Consider the following 23,581-nt stretch of genomic DNA (forward strand, 5'->3'; position numbering starts at 1 on the left):
ATGGCCAAAAACGCCATAGTATAGTATGTCGCAAAATGTCAAATTTTTACATGTCGTAAAAATGGCTAAAAATGACATATTATATCTTGTATAGACGCCTCATAGTATGCAAAGTGGAAATCAAAGCCAAAAATGCCCAAAAAAGTCAGACTTTAGCATGTCCAAAAACTGTCAAAAAAACACCATAGTATAGTATGTCGAAAAATGTCAAATTTTGACGTCGTAAAAAAAAATGGCTGAAAATGACATATTATAGCTTGTAGAGACGCGTTTTGGTATGCAAAGTTGCAATAAACGCCAAAAATGGCCGAAAAAGTCATATTTTAGCATGTCCAAAAAATGGCCAAAAACGCCATAGTATAGTATGTCGTAAAATGTCAAATTTTAACATGTCATAAAAATGGCTGAAAATGACATATAGCTTGTAGAGACACACCATAGTATAGAAAGTATAGTCATTTTTATGACATGTCAAAATCTTACAATTTTCGACATACTTTCCTATGGCGTTTTTGGCCAATTTTTTGAAATGCTTAAATATGACTTTTTCAGACTTTTTTGGCCCTAGGGCATTTTTTCTTTTAAAGTTTTTGACATGTGACTTTTTTTTTTTTTTTTTTTAACTTTTTTTGCAACATTGTATGCTATGAAATGTATCTACAAGGCACAATAAGTTGTTTTCAGCCTTTACTTTGACATTGGAAAATTTGACATTTTTCAACATATACTATGGCATTCTTGGCTATTTTTTCAACATGCTAAATTTTGTATATTGTCTAAACTAGCTTAAAAAATTCACAGTATATCATGTTGGAAAATTTCTACTTTAAAAATCACAGTACAGTATGATATAATATTTTAATTTAAAAAATCATACCATTATATACCATAAATATACCAATGGAAAGTCAAAAGTATGTCATGAAAAAGTAATTGAGAAAGTTACAGTACAGTCCTTGTTGTTGACATCAAGGAGGTCTATGTCTGGAATGAGGTACAGTATATCATGCTTAACAGGTAACTATCATTAGTTTGGTCTTTTCATAGGTTTTGATTGCACTGGGAAAGATATAGAATAATGCCAATCTTATTTTTCAAAACTGAAACAACACCCTACCATTGGTATGGAAATAAAGCTTAGCACTAACTGACGTGTGTTTCCTTCTGAATTAGTCACTCATAGAAAACTTGTTCCAATTCAGTCTTCTCACATGCAAAGTGTCATTTGGTCTTAACCAAATTGTGATTTAAAGATTTGAATTGTTAGATGAGCACTGAGCTGGAACAAGTGTGCACTGGCTGTCATTGCTTGTTGTGTTGACTTTGTTTTGTGAAGCTGTGAGTAAGACTAGTCTCTGTCCCTTTCTTGCTTCTCCCCTCTCCCTGCATTACGTCCCTCTGAATTAGCTCCAAGGCAATGGTATGTACTAACACTTAATGCAATGCCTCGTCTGTTCTGCTGCTGACACTCAGCACAAGGGCAAATGAGGAACGGATTTAAATTTTCTGTCCAATGTACAGAAAGAACATTGGCACACAACATTGGCTTTGTTTATCTGCTGCATGAAAACGTTAAGTTTACTTTCTCATTTGCCCTTTCTCTGCACTTAGAATAGCAGTGATGATCTGATTTGCCTTTTTTTGGGGGGGGTGTGTGACAAAAATATTGTTTTTATATAATCATCTTTCGGTTATTTATGTCCATTTCCATTGGCTTGTTTTCATCATTTGTGTCGTCCATTCATAGAGATCATTAAAAATGCAAGACTGGGTCGGCAATTCATGATTGTAGGAATAAAAAGAAAACACTAAGTTGATTAAAACCCATTTCTCCCTACGAGAGTTTGATATTCACAGGAAAACACTCAAGGATTATTGATTTTAAGCTAAATTAAGTTTCCTGAAATCAGCGTAGATTGACCCACAATATTTCTTTCTTTCTCTGTTCTGATTGGTGATAGAGGTTCAGTGTTATCAAGCTGATGGTCTTTCTGTCTGTTTTGCCAGAGGACAGCTCTTGATAAGAAGACTCTCCAGCTTACTACCCATCGTCATCCACGGCCCCAAACAGTGCCATGTCCACCATCGTCGGCTAGCAAGAAAGTCCCTTCCGCCCTTCCAGTGAAACCAGCCTTGCCAACAAAGTCAGGACCAGCTTCCCCAACCAAACAGGCATCACACACCAAAGAACCAAAACATGCCAAGCCGACTTCACCCACCAAGGCTGCTCGTCTAAAAGCACCCAAGACCGCCGCTGTTCCTGATGCTACACCCACCTCCAATGCTCCCTGCTGTCATGCTCCTGTAACTTCCCCTCATATCTCACCTTCATCCACTGCTGAGGCTTTACCCAACACCTCTTTGCCCGTTTCCTCTCCACCTGAAACAACACCCTCCGCTGCTCCCTGCTCATCTCTAGAAACTCCCTCACCCTCAGGCCCTCCTGATGTTTTCACCTCCAACACTCCCTCTACACCCGCCGCCTGCCTTTCCCCATCATCTCCAACCAAACCAGCCCAAACCTCCTCTTCTCCCACCAAACCAGCTCCTCTTTCACCCACCAAACAAATCCCCTCCCCCTCTCCTAGCAAAGAGCCAACATCCCCATCTTCCTCTCCCACAAAACAAGCATCCCCCTGCCCAGTCTCCCCCATGAAACCTGTCGTATTCTTCCCTTTCTCTTCCCCAACCAAACAAGAACCTTCCTCCCCCTCTCCCATCCATCCAACCCTGTTTCCCTCTCCTCCCTCTACACCTCCCAGATCTGCGTCCCCCGCTGGCCCTCCTTCTCCGAGCCGTCTACCTGCTGAAGAGCTAGTGGAGAAGATTTAAACGTAGTCAATAGCACCCCACACTCCTTCTTATCACATGTATGTGTCAGTAAACACGGGCGAGGAGGCTTAAACTCCGCCCCCAGCGTTTCCAGTAGCTGTAAACTGAGCCAGTGACTGCTGTGTCCGTATTTTTCTTTCACTCTTATCCCACTCATTTTCAGAGACGGAGGATATAAGGCATTTTCTTAAAGTTTGTTGGTTATATATATGTTTGTATTTATTAACGGAGGATGTGGAGAAAAGGAATGAACTGAATACATCACTGTTCTGAGTGGTTTGTCTGAAGAAGTCATGCATTACTACAGTATGTCACGTTTATGTGAATCCTTTCTTTTATTTATTATCCCATGTTGACTGCCTGTGGCTCTTTTGTAAATAGTTATTCATTACATCATTGTAAACTCCTATTGCTTTAGCAGAAAGACCGTATGTCCACACCACACTAAAGTATTTCAGCATATCAAACGTCTGAACTTGTTAGCCTAGCTACCTGTAGTGTAATTCAATTATAACCACTATCAGTAATTTCTCTGACCACAGCCATCCTGATGGTAACTGCAAGTTTACTGTTTAACTTAAGATTCCTATTTACTACACACAGCACAGCGTTACTACACACAGCACAGTGGGTTGACAAAATAAATGTAATACCAAAGTATAAATTAGCAAATTACGAGTAAATCAGTGCTTAGTCTGTGAAATAGTTCAGCCTTGATATCAACCATGCATGTTAAAGTGTTAATAATCAGCACTTCTGAAGCACAAATGGCTGTTCGAATTTAATTTAAAGGGCATGTTCACCAAATTATGAAAACATTAAAGAAAAAAAAGAGAAAAAAACATTGTCTGAGTTAGATCTATTGTGAATAGCAACCGTTTGGCTTGTGACCCCTCGTATAGCAGGAGATCGAAAAGGTCTGATTTCTGGTTTTGTCTGGTGTATCAGCTCGAATCAGTTTGATATTCTGCAAGCCGCCTGACCCAGAATTTGTCATTATGATTGTTTCTAGCAAATTAAAATTAGCCTACATAAACTATCTGTGCCGACAGCATCGTGAAGCCAGATGCAACTTGTAATACATTTGTAAGTATGAAAGGTAGAAGCTGCCTGACCGGAAAACGAAACACAATCAGTTCACGGTGATGACATAAAAAGTTCATAGTTAAAACAGAATGTTTTTCATGTTTTCACAAGATATTTTCACGTTATAAGAAGATATTTTTATGCTATGACAAGAAACTTTTCTTATTGTGACAATATACTTACTTATCATATTGATCACATTATAAAATGAACTGTTAAACTTATAACAAGATAAGTATATTGTTTCTTTCAGTTTCAGTTTCTTCTTATAAAAATATCTTGATATAACGACAAATGTTTCTTGTTATCACATGAAAGTATCTTGTAAAAGTGTGAAAAATATCTTGTTATAACAAACTTTTCGTTATAACATGAGCTTTTCCTGCCATGAAAGTTTCTTGTTATATTAAATAACTGCTGTACATAAAAATAGATCCACAGACATGAAACCAAATTGCAGGTGTGTTTCCAATTAACTGGAATTTTATTCAGTATTGCAAGGAGAGGATGCTTTAACAAAAATGTCTTTTTTTTGTTATAAATCATCTTGTAAAAAGCGTAAAAAAATATCTTGTTATAACAAGAAACTTTCCACATTATTACCTGATACTGATCTTTTTTTTTTTTTTAAACTTTGAATGTGACTTGCCAGCATATCTGGCTTTTCTAATTAATGAGTCAATTTGGCAGATTATTTTGTTCACCCACTGTAACTGACAGACATGCTGACACATTCACCCACACCCTGTTTATCTCTATTATTTGATGTGAACACTGTAGTTGTACATAGTGTGAAGATTCTTAGCTGTCCACCTGAAACTTGAAGGTTTGTGTTGGCCTACGCAGGTCTGAGCTGTTATGACCCCAAAAGTCATGAATAACTGCTGTACATAAAAATAGATCCAACAGACATGAAACCAAATTGCAAGTTTGTTTCTAATTAACTGAACTGCTTTCTGCTGTGACTTCAGTGCTGCACAGGCAGGAAACACACTAACTCATTTACCAGTTGATATAATTCCTACCAACAATGCTACTGAGTTGCATGAAACACTGTTTCTTTGAAATATTAAAGCGACGAGTTTTGATCTGTTGGATTTATCTAAATGAATGTGTTGTCAAGGTGACGGGGTTTATGCCTGACCACTAGCTCACTGCTCATAACTTAATGATGCCTTTATTAAAACCAGCTTGGCTGAAAAAATGGAGTTCCAACCTGTGCATCCTACAAATAAGTTATAAGTGATTTGTTTTTGTTTTGTACCTGTTTTAAACTCCGCAGCAGCATTTATCCCAGTTGGTGTTTAGTAAGGTTAACTCCTCCAGTGGTTCAACATGCCTCTGTATCTCTTCAGGACTTTCGGCTGCATGCATACACCACTTCCTGCCTCCCTGTAAGACAAAACTCTCACACACATACAAAGTCCAGTTGGTACATAATGTCATTTAGCTACCCCTTATATATAGTTAAAAGTAGATTTTCATATGCAGTTTGTAAAGGGAAATTTGTATGAAAAGACAGTTTTAAAACAGGTTTATCGTCTGTGTCAAACTGGAGTAACGGTTTTTATTAGGCATAGAGTGACTGCTTTTAATGTCCTGCTGTTTGAAACAGAAGAACAGCAAAATGCAATAAAGACTTCAAATGAATGTTTGTTAATATTTTTGTGTTTCCAGAGGTTGACCACAGGAGGGTGCTATGCAATCTTGGTAAACGGTAAATGGGCATGCATTTGTGTAGTGCCTGTCTAGTTTTCCAACCATTCAAAGTGCTTTTACACTACATGTGACCTTCACCCGTCCACATGCACATTCATACACTGGTGGATGTGGCTACCATACCAGGTACCACCTGCTACTTGGTTAAACATTCACAAGCACTTACACACTGATGGGGTTCAGTATCTTTGCCAAGGATGCTTCGCCATGCACACTGGAGGAGCTGGGGATCGAACCATCGATCTTCCAAATAGTGGATAACCCGCTCTACCTCCTGAGCCACAGTCACTCACACAGCTTCCTATTGAGAAATATACTCAGACGAAAGACAATTCAAGTTATAAAATTCCATTTTATTGTCAGAACTCAGCACACAAAACACTCAAATGATTGAAAAAAAAAAAGGTTGATAGATAACAGTAGTTCTCATATAACTCGAGATTCAAACCACATCAAAGCGCAAACTTTAAAGGAATGTTGACCCCAAAATCAAAAGATACAAGTGGACAATTATTTAAGAAAGGGACAAAGGAATATGTCTCATTGCCATTTTAGTGCTTAATCACATCTGAACATAGTCACTCGACCTGTGATGAAAAATAGAAAAAGTCCCTCCTGTCATTGCACATCTCACTTTGCTGTTAGAGAGACAGGACTCAAAGAGGACTTTAAAGATGCTGAGCTGGCCTGGGCTCTGGGTATGATGTGAGGTTTTTGTTCAGTGATCTGATTTGTGATGGCATAGTTTTTCCATCACAGATATTAACCAAGTTTCCCATTTTAGAAAGAAAAAAAAAGATTTACCGTTTGCTTACTCAGTCATTTTTGGAAAGAAATGTAAAAAAGCAAAATCCTTGATGTGGTTTTCCTGACATCCTCCTCCACATAAAGCTCATCTTTAACATCACTGGGTGGGAAGTTTTTGATGTTTGATTAGTCTTCTGCGCTGAAATTTGTTATGTGAGCCATGCACAGAAATGCAATCTCTTAGCAAGTACAGAGGGAATGGAAACTTTAAATATGGAGGACTACATTTAAACAGAATATATAGCCAAAAAAGCATGTTAAAAGTGAATGATAGCTTAATAATTATTCCCCACATACACACTACAGGAAAAAAAACAATCACTCGCCCTAAAGTACACAAATATTTGGATTTTTAAGTCAAGAGAAAAGGTTTTCACTAGCTCCCCACAAATCCCACTTCTGTTTTCTGGAGGAGATGAAAATAGACTCTTACAGCTAAAAATAGATTTGTTTTTAACCGTACAGTAACATAACCCCCACCCTGTGATTTATATGAAAGTTTTCTATCTGATCTACAAAATATAGCAATGCCCTTTTTAAAAATAGTTTGATTTTCTTACTATAACAGGACAGTGTTTTTTCTTCTTTCATTGAGATACATTCAGGATATCAGGATTCAGACAGAATAGTGCCTTTGATAAGAGTTCACACTTTGTAACCGTTTGGATCTTCGTCCAACTATGTCAGTCAAGTCAAGCCGCTGCCGTCAGCTCAGTACCTGGTCTGGTACTCGTGATGCCATCTGTTGAAGTCGTTGTAGAAGAGTACGATACTTCCAGAAGCCATGCCCGTTATGATGCACCTTAGAGGAGTCAGGAGGGAATTATGTTCAACAAATTCAAGAACTGTACTTGAGCACAATTTAGGGGATTTAGTACTGAGTATTTGAAGTAAATATTTCTACTTAGTACATTTCAGAAGGCAAAAAAATACTTTTTATTCACTTTGATTATCAGTTGTCTAGTTACTTTAAAGATTAAGGTTTAAATACAAAACACAAAATCAGCTTGTAAAATAAAACGTAGTGTCACAGATTAAACTACACAACAGCATGAATTAAGAATAATCAACCTCACCTTGAAGAGCAGCAATATTAAAATGCTGCTTGCACATTAATAATCCTACGATTACATACATAAGACTGCAACTAACGATTTTTTCATTATACAGTCATTGTTGATTTTTTTTTTAAATTTATTAAGTTTTCAGTCTATAAAAATGAAAGAAATTAGAGATAATACAAATCAAAATTTCTGCCAAAAACAACTGTCCACAACTCTAAGATATTCAATTTACAACAATATAAAACAGAAAAAAAGCTGAAAATCTTTACTCTTTAAGAGGAAAGATACAGCAGATAATTAGCATTTTCCCTTGATACATTTCCTAAACAATTACTCTTCTGTTAGTGGAATAATCAATTAATTGACCAATTACTTCAGTCCTAAAGTAATACAAGTACATTTTGCGCCAATACTTCTAAGCTTTAACTTATGAATGCTGGACTTCTGTTGTAATGGGAGTATTTTGACTTTGTTGTTTTGCTTCTTTTACTTTGGCAAATGATCTGAGTACTTTGCTAACACTGGTTTAAGCATTTATACTGTTTATTAGAGCTTTGTTTGACCTGTATGTGTTTGTTACCTTTGGTCATGCGACATGGCCATGGAGCGGATTCCTGCGTCACAGCCGGGGTAGGTGAACAGCTGTTTGAGGTTGTGGACCTGCCAGACAGATACTACACCTCCATCTCCACCTGTCAGCAGATACTGGCCATCCCGACTCAGATAAATGGCCTGAAAAAGAGGGAAAGAGAACAGGTTCATTATTAAATTCACGAGGCTGAGTTTTGGGACATTCCAATCGTAGTAATAGTTCAGATTTTACATAGTTTCCCAGAACACACACTACAGTGGGGGTTGACTCTTGACTTTTTTGCCTGACTCTATTGTTCATTTGTTACCAAAAACAAAAATAAATTGTAACAAATGAACAAAGTAGCAAAATTATTCAACCTGGAACCACATGCATAAATAGTCTGTGCACAGGGCTGGTGATCTGGGACCAGTTTATCTCTTATGTCAAAGTAAAGCTCATACAGCGAGGTCATGTGGTCCGACAAAAGATCCCGGGTCAGGGCCACCATCCTTAGGGGCTTTCTGTACACAAACCCTGACTGGCAACAAAGATGGCTCCCTACAGCGAGGCTCTGAGATTTACTCGTCTCATCTGCTTTTCTTGCAAACTGTAACAGCTGAATGGTTCCCTGGGGAATCAGACATACACAAATCAAGTCTCGTGTTGGAGTCTATTATGGGCACAGTGCATAGTGGAAGCTGAAACTGAAACAGTCAGGAGCATCAATCAGCGAGTAACCGTAGCCGATGAAATGACGAGGCAGAATGTGAGTTCTAAAAGCAGCAAATGACACTAATTTAGAGCTTTTCTCGTTTGTGGTTTTATGGCACCGAATTCGGCCGTCTCTCAGCTGCAGTGATTCAGCAAGAGACACTTCAATCATCAGCAGCATGTGTGTTGAATCAGGCTCACATTAAATGGAAAAATGAAACTTAAACTTCAGTTCTGGAGTTGGAACAAGTCATTTTCAGGAACTTGACTTGGTAAGGAAAACATAAATAACCCTTCAAGAGCAGTACACAGTGGATGGACGCAGAGAGAGTGCAGCCTAAATTAGGCAAATGTTTTGTATAAAAAGAGTTTGTGGAATTTCCTGCTACACTGAATTAAATGAGCTCTGTTTCTCATTCTCATCACACGCACTGGAGATAGGCACAAGCCTTGCATGTGAAGGCGCTCACACAGACAGGCACAAAATGGGCACACACTGATGCACTCGCATACTGCACGCTGGCGGGAGGCCTCGAGAATCAATCCAGCCTAATTGCCACGTTAGATCATCATCCAAGATGGCGGGGAATGGAGCATGACTGAGTGCAGAGCCGCACTGATTTGTGTGCAGTGGGTCTGTTTTGTGTGTACAGTAATTGTCTTGTGTATCAACATTCAGAGTTAATCTGACAACAACAATAAAGATAATGCTCAATTCAGCCAATCATGATCGACGCACTTAGACTAAAGTATAGAGCAAACGAGGACAAGTAGAAATACTGTGATCCATGATACCTGCCAGAAAAATGGTTACCTTTTATTGAAATTTTTTTTTCAACTTAAAGCAGCACCGATTGGATCCTTGGTTATTTGGGGGCGGCAGAGGGAGAGGAAATCTCGATTCTGATCTATTATTATCTCAAGCCCCTTTCACGATGCACAAAAAGCTTTTTGTATTTAACAGGAAATGTAACAATCAACATTTACTCACGGGACAAATGACTGCAATAGTCAGGTGTATTTATTGGCTGAAGCTCTGATCAGCTTTGAATGGCACCGACGGAAATGCCACACACAGGTGGACGGACTTATTTTAGCCCATTTCAAGGCGCGATACGAAGACACAAAATACCATCACTCTCCATGCGTGCAGCACTCAAATATCATATGAAATTAGTCCACACAGAATTGAAAGAGAGAGAGAGGGACTGAATAAGTAACAGGTATGAAAAAAGATGCAAACCCGTAACAATTTCACTGGCCTCCATGCAGTTTCAACTGTTTACTCACCTGTTTTCCAGCGTGTCATCAGACAAGAAATAATAACAATACACACGACTCTATGGTCACTGGCAATGGATAAGGAATCTATTTCCTGTTTTTAGCAGGTTTTCCCGCATGAAAAAAGGTATTAAAGGTGTTGTAGTGAACATGTTTACAAAGTAGCCCATTCACAAAATTAGCAGTATTCATTCAAGTCCAATATTCACTCTTCTTTCAGCTCTGCTCTAAACCAACAAAATGTTCCACTGTGTTAGCTGGTTGCTAAGTTGGTCTGCTGTTTCATGTAGAGATAATAGCGGGCTGTGGATTTATCAAAGCTACTTTGCTAAAAACTGCCTGATGTGCCTGGAAATGAGGTTGATAAGTGCTGAGAGTGAAACAAAACAGTAGAGTAGTGGGCCATAAAACCAAAACAATGAGCTGAAAGACACTATCGGCCCAGACACACCAAACCAACATCAAAGAAATAGTGGTGACCGAGGCCGACTGTTGCATGGCTTCACGTGGTTTGTGTCTCAGTCAAAAAGTTGCACCTGAACACACTGCAAAGACTACAGCCTACGTCCAGCTAGCCTATATGTTAGTCAGCGGTAGTCTGTGTTAAATAAGAAAAACCAGATGACCCCCAGGACAGATTCAAGACCCTGATTTGCCAGTTAACGCATCAACAACACAACTCGATATTGAAAGAACAAAGAAGACTAACCATTCACAAGCAAACAATAACACAAACAGTAACGAACCATTTCTGCTTAAGAGTTCAATGGCTTAAAAAAAAAATCTTACGTATTACGACAAGTTTGTTTCGATCTCACTCCCTCTTAATTTGTTTGCGTCCCCATGTCTGTTTTGTCCTCTCCAGCACTGAGCTGAGCTGCCGGTCAACGTGATTTTACTCACAACCAGGCTCTGCGGGGCAATCAGACATGCTAGATCAACGGAAAAAAGCCATCAACAGCAGGCAATTGCCATCAGCACGGGACAGGCCTCCAAAACTAGGACAAAAGACGCTAACCGTCAGCCAAACATCAATGGCAGACTGCTGGCTTGGTGTGCCAGGGCCTTAAATCGCTCTGTAAAAACTGCAGAAGTCCTCGGCCAGCAACCCTTTTTATGCTACATGCAGTCATTAAATTTACTAATACAAAATATCCACAAGTGCAGCTTCAAATTCGACAAATTGATTTACATAGCATTCATGGCTAGAAGTTTCTTAACATTGTTTTGTTAAGAAACAGATGACATACTACGCCATAATAGTAAAAAAAAAAAAAGAGCTAGGAATACAGGAGTTATTTACCAGTTACTGCATTGTATTAATATACCTGTGTATCTACTAATGGAGTCCATGACCTTACTGAAGCCCAGCAGGAGGCCTGAGAGCTGGCAGACATGTCAGCCCGGCCAGGTAGGAGGCTGCAGACAGACATTATAAATCAGTCCCTTGCCACTGGGCGGTCAACCAAGATGGCCGGTGGCTCTGTGGGAGCTAAGATGGCTACCCAGGCTCAGATGACTAAAAAATGACTCCAGCAGAAACACATGCACTTTTAATGCCCATATTTCCTACTTCTTTCAGGGGAACGGTGGGTGGATTTTGAGGCTGGGGAAGGTAAAAAAAAAAAAAAAAAGCTTAATTTATGGTGCTGTTAATCCCCCCGTTACACGGACGAAGGCAGTGAAAAAACTGCTGGAATGGTTACACTGCCTGAGTTATACTAGTACTTAAAAGACTGTAATCCATTCAGTATGGCTTCTGTCACTTGATTCAGCTATTAGACCAGGATGCCGACTGTTAGCCTGTCATCTAACCTCTGACTCCAGACCCTTATAAATTTACAGTGCAAACATTCTCTCTCTTTCTCAGCCGTGCCCTCTCTTTCTTAGTGGATACTGCAGGCCAGGACAAACACTTATTTATCCTGGAGTCCTACCGTGCTGAGGCTCTGAGGGCTGAGAAGATTGATTCTGGTATGTACATGAGTGCACTAAATACTGTTGGAGCCTCAGACTGGGGAAGGTGGAGCTAAGGGGGGGTGAGAGTCTCTCAGCCTCACTCCAAGATGTTAGGATTTTCCTAATGCCATCTGACATGGCTGGAATTTACAACAGCAGAGGAGAGCTGACAAGGCCGGCACACTGTTCCCAAGTTACTGCTTTAGGAGGAGCTCTGGGAAACTCTACAAGCATCTAAAACCATCATTAGTTTCTCTTAAAGACACAATAAAGTATTCGCAACCTGCAAACTGAACACTTGCAACTTTCCCCCATGATGTTAATACGATCAATCAGCATTTGTCTGCATGCGCTCATTAATCACGTCTTCTACGAGTTATATTTGTGGCTTTGTGTGGGAGCGGGCTGGTTGGCAGGTTAGGAGCCTGAGCACGAGAGGTTTCTTAATAGGAAACAGGCGTGTGGCTGTCTGTCAGAGCTAGCTTACATTTCCCAGGCCAAACCGGAAACAAAGGGTCGGGAAACCAAAGGCAGTAGCCGCTATCTTGTGTCATTCTAACCACGAGGGAGGAAATGTGGGAAATGGGGAATGTGTCGTCTTGCGCTGGAGGGTAGTTAATGGTGTCGGTGTCTAGAACTGACCACTCCTTTAGGAATGTTCTCTACCACTGCCGCCGATGCAATTTGACCTGACAACAGAGCTGTGGATCAAAAGGACCATTTCCTCTGGTGTATGCGTGTGAAAGGGAATAAAAGAGATTTTGCCCCGAGGCGTGCCGAGCCATACCCCTCTCAAATCTCAAACCCTAAAAACGCCTTTAATCAGTAAGAGAACTCTCTACACTGATGTGGTGCAGACATACATGTGCAAGTGCACTTTCACATGCATGCTCATGCACCTATTGAATTTCCTCACCTTGATGCTGTCCTCCACCTCCATGTGTCCTAGCAGTTTGCCATTGACGGTGAAGTGACAGAACTGTCCCTTGTCGTAGTAGATAATGCAGTGTCCCTCAGTGGAGGACTGGATGAGACGAGGACGCAGGCAGCGCTCTGGGCCCTCCAGGGTCCGCAACAGGTCCCCATTCATGGAATGGATCAGACAAGGACCCTCTGAACAGACACAAGTGAGCATGAGAAGTGAAGTCAGAAAAGCAGGGTAATTCTTTCACTAAAGTCAGTGTCTTTTTGTTATAAACTTTGAATTATTGCATTTATTTCTTGCATTTATATTTAGCACACTTTTAGCACAATGCACATATCTGTGCATATGTCTTATCATTTATTTCTTATGCAACATATCTCTTACTTATATTTATATATTTTTCTGTAAGTTAATGTAGTGTTATATATTGTAGCATAATGCACATTTTTTATCTTGCATATTTATTTATTTTTCTTACAATTTCTCTATGCCTATACATAGTATAAGAATACCTGTTACATCTCCCAGTTTCCTCCTGAGGATCAATTAAGTATTCTGAATATACATATGAATATTTTGGACATACCAATAAAGAGGGATAGACAGTCTCACCTTTGCAGCCACTGATTACAAGACCCAGCTCAGCACAGACACTTGCACATGTCACTTCACAGTCGTGGCCCGTTAGGATGGCCCGCGGTGTGGTAAACTCTGCTGGGATAACACAAAGAACACACAAAGGTTTGTGTAATATAGACAACAGGGTCACAAAAAAAGTTGCATTACTAATTTTGGTCACAGGAGGGAGTAAAATGCAAAAACTTCTAATAGCCTCAAAACTTATCACCAGCCAGTGCTGATACAGTTTATGGTGCTGACTAATAAAATAACTCGGTATAAAGAGATTGAGCCAATGAAGTCCACTTAAAAAATCTCATTGCACAGACTTTGAGCCTGTTATCCTGCACATACATTCCTCCCCTCATTCGCTCTCCTTTTCTAGCACTTGTCACCCTCTGCCTCTCCCTATCTTTAAAATGTTCTCCCCCTGACTGCTTTCACTGGATCCAGATGTTTCTGCACTACAGAGAGAGAAAGAGAAGTTATGGTCCGAGTCATGAAGTTTGTGTGATTTTGTTTTGGTTTGAGCTGTCAGGGTGAGCGACAAAACTTCTCCGTCTGTCTTCTCTGTCTGCAAGCACTTTTATAGTTGCATAGATTTTTCTGTATTATTACATGTAATCATTTTTCAACAAATGTAAATAGATTTATTGCTGGAGAACATTTATTCATACATTTGACGTTGTTTTAAAGTCCTAGACTAGAAAACAGCATAAAAATGAATGTAGCTGTGCTGTAAAACACTAGAACCATGTGCGTGTGTTTGTGTATATATGTTGACCAGTGGTGGGACACGTCCCTGAAGTGGAGTGTGGAGTTCATAAGGGTTTCATGACTCAGGGAGGGGGTCTTGACTTTAATGACCCTATCTTCTTTGCTGTCACAGGTCAAGTTCATTCCAAAACAAGGAACACGGGGTAAAGACACTCAGTGCATGATTCACGTTTACGTGCTTTGTGACACAATTTTTCCAAACTATTTGTGTGTCAACTCTAAACAGCTCCAAGGCAATGTCATCATTTAAGTAAAATAGTTTCAAATATAATTTCTTACAGTAAATGCTGTGATAGTGCTTTTTGAGTACTTTAGAAAAAGAAGTGCAGTTTCTTGCTGACTTGGTCAGAACCATTCAGAGTGTGTGAGTGCAGTTTCTCTTTTTAAATCAATTACACGGCATAAAACCCAATACAGGTTCCCTAATAAGAACGACACGTGACTTAAACTTAATTAAATTGAACAAAAAGACGATACAGACCATAATGCTCAATGAACCCTTGTAAAAAAGCAAACTGGAGGACAAGCTGACATCTAGTCACGTGTAAAAATGACGCCAGCAATGTTTCACATCAATCTAATAAATACAATAATTATAATATGAAATACTGTAATGGAAAAATGGAAACATATTCTGTATGCATTTACGATAAAAATAAGTTCAAATACTGAAATTGAATTTCAAAACGATAGAAAATGTCATTTCAAATGTAAACAAAGAAAAAAACTTTGTACTACTGAGTGACCTCACATTTTATTCTGCCAGTCGGTTGTTTTAGTTCCCTACATCCAACTCTTCTGTCAACTTTGCAAATATGCACCAGACGCCTAAACTCTAGTCACACTAGGTCAGCCACCCAAACATCTACATGTCATTTACTTAACTGGCTAACTTATGACCTACAAGCCGGTGGATTAAAGCATGATGTTGGATTTTGCTCAGAGAAGATCAATAAAGCTGATATATTGGTGTATCAGTTAACCTTTTCAGCCACGACCTGCCATTTGGTTTGAATTACCGCCACATGTGATTACAATCTTATACCTGTATGTGACTAAAGCTGGGACACTGAGGAGAGTATCAGCTATCTAGACATGTGTGGACAAGGTGTGTGTGTGTGTGTGTGTGTGTGTGTGTGTGTGTGTGCGTGCGTGCGTGCGTGCGTGCGTGTGTGTGCGTGCGCGCGCGCATGAGTAGTGGTGGTGGTGACTACATCAATAAGCCAGCTCTACTCTGGATTGGTAAAAAAAAAGCCACATTTCTCACCCTCTGCCTCTTCTTTCAATGACAAAGTATAAACAAAGCATTCAGGTATCCATTTAGCTAAGAAGAAAATGAGTATTGCACAGTTTTCCGTATTTGAATTCAATATGTGAATTTCAGTCAATTAGGACAGGTTGCTCAAAACCTCAAAAATTTGATAGGGGAAGGTGTGCGTGTTTGTGTGCGTACGTGTGTTCAATATGTATAAGGATAAATGTTTATATTTTATTTACAGCAATTCAAAGATGATAATCTAGGTATTTTGAAACATCCCTGCTGATTTTACAGATAAAGAATACTTAAAAAAATCAGAGTTTATAGTTTTATTTAAAACTATAGAAATAAAGTATAACTAAATGTATTAAAAAGAAATGTTCACTGAATTGGTTTCCCCTCTCTTAACAGCAGATGGCACTGGTGTCTGTGAAATCCCTCTGCTGCCATGCACGGTGACACCATGTGCCTGCAGCAGGAACCCAGTGTGCATAGGTCAACGTGTACATGTGCATATCAGCCACTCAGAGACATTTGTGTCATGCTTATGAAGTGTGTGGGATGTTCACAGGGCATTATGCATGAGAAAGAATGTGTGTGTATGTATGCTCTCATTCAGCCGTATGTGGAGATTTTAGCTTGAAAGTGTTTCATTTTTGGAAGAGGAATAAAGAAAAGTCTGCTGTCTGTCCAGATTTTGTGAGTGCATGTTAGTGTGTGTGTGTGTGTGTGTGTGTGCGCGCAGCAGAGCTTTATGTCTGGGAGACCCTCCTGCGGTCTGGGGCAATGGAGCATCACATTGTGGTGGTGAGGGGTTGGAATGACGACTGCTTTGTCTGCTCCTCTAGCTACGACATGGTAACTGCACTGAGCTGACTGAGGTTACACTGAAGCACACACGCACGCACACACTTATGAGAACATGTACAGCACATGCACTGGTTTGTACAAACAGAACCCCTGTAGACATGTAATAATTCCATAAAAATACAGTTGATTCTTAGAAAATATGCAGTAAATTTGTTATATCTAGATATGGAGTAACATGCATTTTTATTCAACTACGAAATGCGAAATTTAAGGATGGTTACAATAAGGCTCTAAAGAAATCACAGTGTTGCTAAAATGGCAGCTAATAAATTAATTTTCTTGCTGATATCATATTTTTCAAACTCATTTTGGCCAATTGCTAATGCCGATACATACACATATTTTTTTCACCTTTTAGCAGAAAACATCAAATCTCTCCTGCATGTAACATATTATTAAGTCTACTCCGTGATGGCAGATTGGCAGATGCTAATATAAAGTACAATGCTTTTTAAAATGTACACATTCACTGGGCAGAATAAGAAAACTACATCAATTTAGCCAACATGTAAAACATGCCATATTTATTTTTATGCAACATTTCCAAACAAAACCTGACCTTTCTGCAATAATCCTGACAAAACCACAGCCAGCTGGGTGATTTGAGGAACATCACAATAGTTAAGACCTTATACCTTGGTATCAATATATATATAGATATTGTAGAGATAACTATTGGTGTTTTCACAAAATATTTACAGAATGAGATTTTGGATAAATCATCATCAGCCATGTGAATATAATGACTAAATGGGTAAAGGCAAATGAGGGCACAGTTACAACAGTCTGGTAATCTCAGAAAATTAAATCAATTTCCTGTTATGCAGCCTTTAAACCCTGGAAAAAACAACACATCCAAAATCTAAGGCGATATCTAGTCTCATATCAATGATATCAATATACTATTAATGTATCGTCCAGCCCTAATTTTAACTAATTAGGTGCATGATTAAAGCATCGTCTTAGTGGGCTGTCATATCTGTAGAAATATTTAGTTTGGGTCAAAAATGGATTTTAAAGCCTTTATTTGCCGATTCTGACAACATGCCAATATTATTGCGCATCCCAAATAAAACCTGCCTACTTTTGTCAGGTTATACTTTTCATGTTCAATGTTGAGTAAAATAAAATAGTTTTAAACAGAAAAACATTATATAAAATGAGCGCAGAGAATGAAAATGCGGTTTATGTTCACCCATGTTTTTCAGATCACAAAAGTATTTCGCCTTTCTTCATAAAAAGTTTGAAAATTCCTTTGTATTAACTTGAGGGAGTAGGAAAATATTTTTCTTGATTCCAACATCCCACATCAGCGTCAATGAGGTAAGTGACAAACAATCCTCCGTGCTGTCTCCCAAATCAAAAACCAATGTGGCTTATTAACCAAATCACAATTTGTCATAAATTTCAGCCCATTTGTAATAGATCACTTAACAACATGTACGCCAATCTAAGCTGACCAAATTAGCACCGAGCAGGCTGAAGGCTGAGCAATGTGTGTGCGACACTTTGATCATGGCTAATGCCATATGTTATGGTAACGTAAGAGAGGCCCATGACATTTTTCACTTTTATCGACTAGCGTGACCCCATGGCCCTCGGATGGTGGTGAACTTTCATGTGCTGGCCGACGACCCCCAACATCACATTTAACGTCTCTAAGTGGCCCTCACTTTCACCCACATTAAAGACAGATTCTCTCTCTCTCTCTTCTCTCTCTCTCTCTCTCACACACACACACACACACACACACACACACACACACAATATCTGGTCTCACAGAAACTCGCGCAAAATCTCAAACACATTATCGAAAGCTGTTCCTGCTGCAACAGTGCTGCGAAATCCAATCTGTATGCAGGAGGCCTGGCCTGGTCAGACGAAACTAGTTGTTACTTTTACAGAGGGAGACCGTAAATCACACAGTCACAACTGTCTGGGAGAGTGAGCACTCAGAGAATACCCGTGTGTGTGTGTGTGTGTGTGTGTGTGTGTGTGTGTGTGTGTGTGTGTGTGTGTGTGTGTGTGTGTGTGTGTGTGTGTGCTCACATATCGGGCTGGTTTGGCTTGTGTACTTACTGCCTGGGCTCTCTCCAATGCTGTTGTGCTTTCCATTCCAGTACCACAGCAGCAGGGTGGCATCTCTGGAGCCTGACAGAACGTAGCAGTCTCCTCCGATGTACGACTCTGAGCGAGCCAGACACGTCACAACGTCACGATGCCCAAACACTATCTGTGTCAGTTTGCCTGCAAAAGCACATGAATACACTCACAAGAATCAGTACTCACAAAGCTGTAAAAAAGAAAAGAATGATGCATTTATATAGATTTAAGCAATATGAGATATGGTTGCAATACATTATTTCACATTGTGCTTAAAAAACAAAAACTGAGTATGAATTTATTACTTATTCTTTGAAACTCCCCAACGTGTGTTTGTTGATCATCTGTCTGCTTGGCTAGTAGTTCTACAAGCTCCACACAGAATCAGACGTCTACTAATTCCCAGACAAGAATAAATATTTGTTCCAACTCTGAGTGTGTGTGTGTGTGTGTGTGTGTGTGTGTGTGTGTGTGTGTGTGTGTGTGTGTGTGTGTGCCCATGCACATGTAGCGCGCTCAATGTGTATATAAAAAGAGGCTAATTGCTGTCAGATTTCCAGACCACAGCTCCACTGTCTAGCTGTCTAATACTCATTACGCTCCTCATAGTGTGACCTCTGCAGTCAAACTGCGGATAGTTTGCAACACATGACATTTCTGCCTGGGTGTCAAATAATCACTGTCCATTGGATAATTAAGCTGTATCTCAGCGAAAAGATGAGGGCTGTTATGAAAGCGGGGCGGGTCACTGACTAAACTTCCAAAGAAGAACAGAGACATCAAAGATGTAAAATGTTTGACATCTTTATAAACACTGAAAATAAGTAATGATTGCTGCAGCAATAATGGCTACCATGCAGCTCACACTGACACACTCATGCAGCTCACAGACACACACACTTGCATGCACACAGACAAATTAAATTGGGTGTGTGTGCACGCAGGCGTATGAGGATATGTGTTTGGTGCACGTGTACCAATCAAGTCTTGTAATTGATAAAATCCCCCAGTTCTTTAACCTGGGGGCTTTGGGGACCTCAGTGGCAGCTGTTGAGCGTGTGCTATTAAACTGTGTTCACGTTCCAGTCGCACACCCCGGTGGCAGTCACACAATAGAGCTATCTCTGTGCTCAAATCCCTCCTTCCCTCCCTCCACCATTTAAGACAGGGAGGCCCTGGCCTATAGAAATTGAATCGGTGTGTTGTATAGATGTGTGTAGGATTCTGAATGGGGGTATCGGGAGAAGAGTTGAGGAGCGCAGTGCACAGATGAAGCTTCAGACAGTTTCATTTAGGACCCCTGACCTGATGGCGTCTGTGTGCGTGTGTGTGTGAGAGAGAGTGTGTGTGTGTGTGTGTGTGTTTAAGTGAACATGCACATAAAAATGTCTGCATTGTATGTGCGTATGCAAGTCTATGCATAAAGTGAGCGTGATTCAGGGTTACACAATACCACTGTGAAAGACTGTACAGTATATTCAAGATAGGTAAATCAAGATGAACAATATTTCAGGTTATACAGGGTTTACTTGGGTTTTGATTATTTATACAATGGATTTCCCCAACATCTACAATAACTGTACTCGAAGAAATTGCTAAAATTCTACTTATAAAAACTCCTTTTGAGCAAAAATTGAAAGATAAGATAAAACCTAATTTATCCAAAGGTCAATTGTTTTGCAAATGCTGTACAGCAAAGGGGGGGTGGTGGTGAAATATATAAAATGCCAAGATCAGGTTAACAGTATGGATTATAACTGTATAAAAAGGTTAATGGTAGATTTCAGTCTAGGTAGTCTACGGTATCAAGAATAACTGCCCTTCAACTGTTATAACTGGCTTTAAAGACTACAATTAACTATTGACAGCATGCATGCCTTAAACTGGCAAAAAGAAGAAGAGAAAATACAAGGGAGCCCTACTGTAGCAAGTAATTGTATAAAATGATATAAATTCCACTGACACAGATACAATACTAGGGCTGCACAATTTGAAAATAAATAAACAAATATAAATCATATTTAATCTGGGATGAGTTACGATTTTATGGGAATAGTATTTTTTGCATCTTTTATTAGTCTTAATTAAATATATCAGTGATGATGGTGGATACAACACAGTGCAGTACAGCAGAGCACACCATCTGTGGCATAGCAGGCAACTGAGAATATGTTGTTTACAGTGTTGAAAATCTTAAGTTTACTAGCGGCTGCTAGAGACTACAATGTTCACTGCACTCAAAAATACAAGAGTGTTGTTGATAAAATAAAAACATACTGATGACTTTTTTGTCTTTCTCAGAGCCTTACTACTGGAGCTAAAAATGAACAGTTTGTCCTGATGATGGTGCTAGAGTAAAGGCCATAAGGTTTATTAACATTTAGAGAATTATCACTTTAATAGCATGAATGCCTTTAAAAAATGAAGGGAATATTCCCATTTCCATTTAATATTTGTGTAAGAATTACATTTTACAAAAATACACCCTGATGTGGCTCATGGCTTTCATGCTAGAGATCAAGCAACAAGTTAAGATATTTTGGGTAAATTTATTCAGTACCAACCCAAAAGTGTACTGTATTTGCACTTTATAAGCTGGAAAAGTAAAGCTCAATTTAAAGCATGCGCATTTAGCAGCTGCATTTAGGTTTTTGTCTGCTGAGTATAAACAGACATAAAAACACTGAAGTGAAGATCCGATGCCAAGAGTTTAGTGATTGTTAAGACTCCAAACATAGTGAACCCAAAAAATATATTGATGCATTGCTAACAAAATGGTTGCCTCATTTTGACAAAGCTAAATGTGAAGTAACACATTTACAGCATGTAAATCCAAGTCCTGGCTAATGCATGCATAGGACAAAATTGTAAGTAAATGATGTGGCATATTTTAAATATAGTATTCCCTAAGTTGAAACATATCAGGGGTTTCTGAACCTGATCAAATGAGGGCTGAGGGGGAGAAGTGTGCCAGTATTATGGTTATTCAGTACCTGAGTCAGTGGAGTAAACCCGAAAGCTCTTGTCCCAGAAACCGCACAGAACGATGAAGCGGTTGTCGGCCGTGATGACGAAACACTGTGAGCTGATCTGAATGCTTTGATCAAGCAGGTCTGAGATCTGACGGCGATGACTGCCCATGTTACTGGCTGCAGACGAGAGAGGAACAAAAAATAAAATGAGAAAAAAAAAGAAAAAATTACATGTTGGAAATGTAAAGATCTACACACAAATATTAAATAACTGATCCAACACACAGTATTCATACATCAGCAATTTTCAAAGGGCTCACACTCCAACGCACCTCCACTCAGCGCACAGTGCAAGATTTGTGAGAGAATACATAAAACATCCTGGATGTTAAGTTTACAGGACTTCACATTTTCCGTGAGAGTCTAAGAGTAATGATAGAGCGAGCACAGTCTTCACAAAGTATGCACACCACTCTGGTCAGTACAAACTGCAAATTCATCTCGGCTGTGTAATTTAGCCAAAGGTTGGTTGGAAAGCAAATTTATTGGCATTCTCTCTTCCGTAAGTGCTATCTTTTTTCTTTTCTAAAGAGATATGTCCATTGTGAAGTATTTTTTATTTGGTGGGGTCACACGCACTGGAGAGCAGGTGTCAGAGAAGATTGTCTAGCATGGAGATTGAGAAAGTCCAGCATACCTGCTGCAACCAATATTTCAACCCATTTTTAACATTTCCCAAAGCCACAGGCGGCTCAACACTCATCCTCAATTTACTGTGTTTAGCTCAGACTCCTCCTGGAATGCAAACAGTGTAAATATATTACTGACAAGCACAAACATCCCGTCTACCTCCCCCTAAACACACACACTCACAAAAATATATATTATTTAGTACATTATCTTTGCCTAAGTATTGAGAAAATGTGCAATTGGAGAACATGTTAACAAAAATATTAAAAATGTATAGGCTAAAATTAGCCTGAAAAGTGTGCTTTCAGTGACAAATAACACACACCCACTATAGACGAATATAAATACTGATGCACACACAAAGATTTATTCATTCTGCCTGTATCGAGGGGCAGCGAAGGAGAGAAATACAGTACGTGCAGATAAAGATGAATATGTGAGACCAAACCCTGGTTATTGTCAGTAGTCAAGTGTCTCGAAAAAAAACGTGTGGAAACGGTCTGCTGAGACTACGAGTGACCACAACATTCACAGAGAAAGAACAGCCCCCCTTTTGCCGATTTGCGTGAGATTGTGAGAGGCTGCAGGAGAGCGACGGAGGTGAAAGGCAGGAGCGGATAGAAGTGGCTCATCTCTCCCTGCTCCACCAGTGCATCCCATACATCACTGCAGCTCGGCACTCTTCCCCTGCTCATCAACAAGTCGTGAAGGATGAGAGGCGCCCATATTGTCCTGACAGCCGTCCGCCGTGCATTCTCAATCACACATTATTACCACATTCATATTCATTTCCATTGACACGCGTCCTTTCCCTCCGCTCAAATTAAACCAAAGAGGATGCAGAAAGGGAGGGAGGGAAGGGACGATGGAGAGGGAGAAAGAGGGGGAGTTGATGATGAAATGCCGGCCTAGGCCACAGCTCATTGCATTCCAATTTGCATGCAAATGGTTTAGTGTGAGAGCAGGGCCTATATCACGAGGAGTGAACTGGGGCAGAGGCTGAGAAACAACTCTAATCTACTGTCCAGGGACACGGTGCTGCAGACTGCCATGAGTCACCAAGATGCCAGCAGGATTCATACACAAACCCGAGCAAAAAAAATCATTTCATGCATATATAAGCTCAAATAATCTACAGAATACGCATGTGTGTGGACTCTTTTACAGTCATACATGACAGCATACCTATCAGAGGGTCAATTTCCACAGGAAGTTGGTACTGCTGGTCCTGCACCGTTGAGCTCTGATGACCTGACAGAGAAGAAGACAGATTGAATTAATATTGTAATCATGTGGCCTTGTGAAGTAGATGCTGGCTTTCAGTTCATTATAACA

General features: G+C 39.7%; 2 protein-coding genes across 8 annotated transcripts in view; one reads left to right on the forward strand and one right to left on the reverse strand.

The window, feature by feature from the left end:
• The window catches only part of dclk2a (doublecortin-like kinase 2a), an 82,932-nt gene extending 78,917 nt beyond the window's left edge, over positions 1 to 4,015 (forward strand). For 2 of the 3 annotated variants that reach the window (XM_042485210.1, XM_042485211.1), the window contains exon 17: positions 2,008 to 4,015. In XM_042485210.1, coding sequence (XP_042341144.1) covers positions 2,008 to 2,832 — 825 coding nt within the window. In that variant the 3' untranslated portion in view covers positions 2,833 to 4,015. The remainder of the gene's footprint in view (positions 1 to 2,007) is intronic. The other variant, XR_006105792.1, reaches the window with a different exon arrangement.
• Positions 4,016 to 6,687: 2,672 nt separating this feature from the next.
• The window catches only part of lrba (LPS responsive beige-like anchor protein), a 228,068-nt gene continuing 211,174 nt past the window's right edge, over positions 6,688 to 23,581 (reverse strand). For 3 of the 5 annotated variants that reach the window (XM_042484501.1, XM_042484503.1, XM_042484500.1), the window contains 7 exons: positions 23,432 to 23,497; positions 21,578 to 21,733; positions 18,561 to 18,728; positions 13,571 to 13,672; positions 12,950 to 13,146; positions 8,089 to 8,240; positions 6,688 to 7,246 (listed from right to left, as the gene is read on the reverse strand). In XM_042484501.1, coding sequence (XP_042340435.1) covers positions 7,156 to 7,246; positions 8,089 to 8,240; positions 12,950 to 13,146; positions 13,571 to 13,672; positions 18,561 to 18,728; positions 21,578 to 21,733; positions 23,432 to 23,497 — 932 coding nt within the window. In that variant the 3' untranslated portion in view covers positions 6,688 to 7,155. The remainder of the gene's footprint in view (positions 7,247 to 8,088; positions 8,241 to 12,949; positions 13,147 to 13,570; positions 13,673 to 18,560; positions 18,729 to 21,577; positions 21,734 to 23,431; positions 23,498 to 23,581) is intronic. The other 2 variants (XM_042484504.1, XM_042484502.1) reach the window with 1 other exon arrangement.

Source organism: Plectropomus leopardus, chromosome 4, assembly GCF_008729295.1.
Source record: "Plectropomus leopardus isolate mb chromosome 4, YSFRI_Pleo_2.0, whole genome shotgun sequence".
NCBI classification, from domain to species: Eukaryota; Metazoa; Chordata; class Actinopteri; order Perciformes; family Serranidae; genus Plectropomus; species Plectropomus leopardus.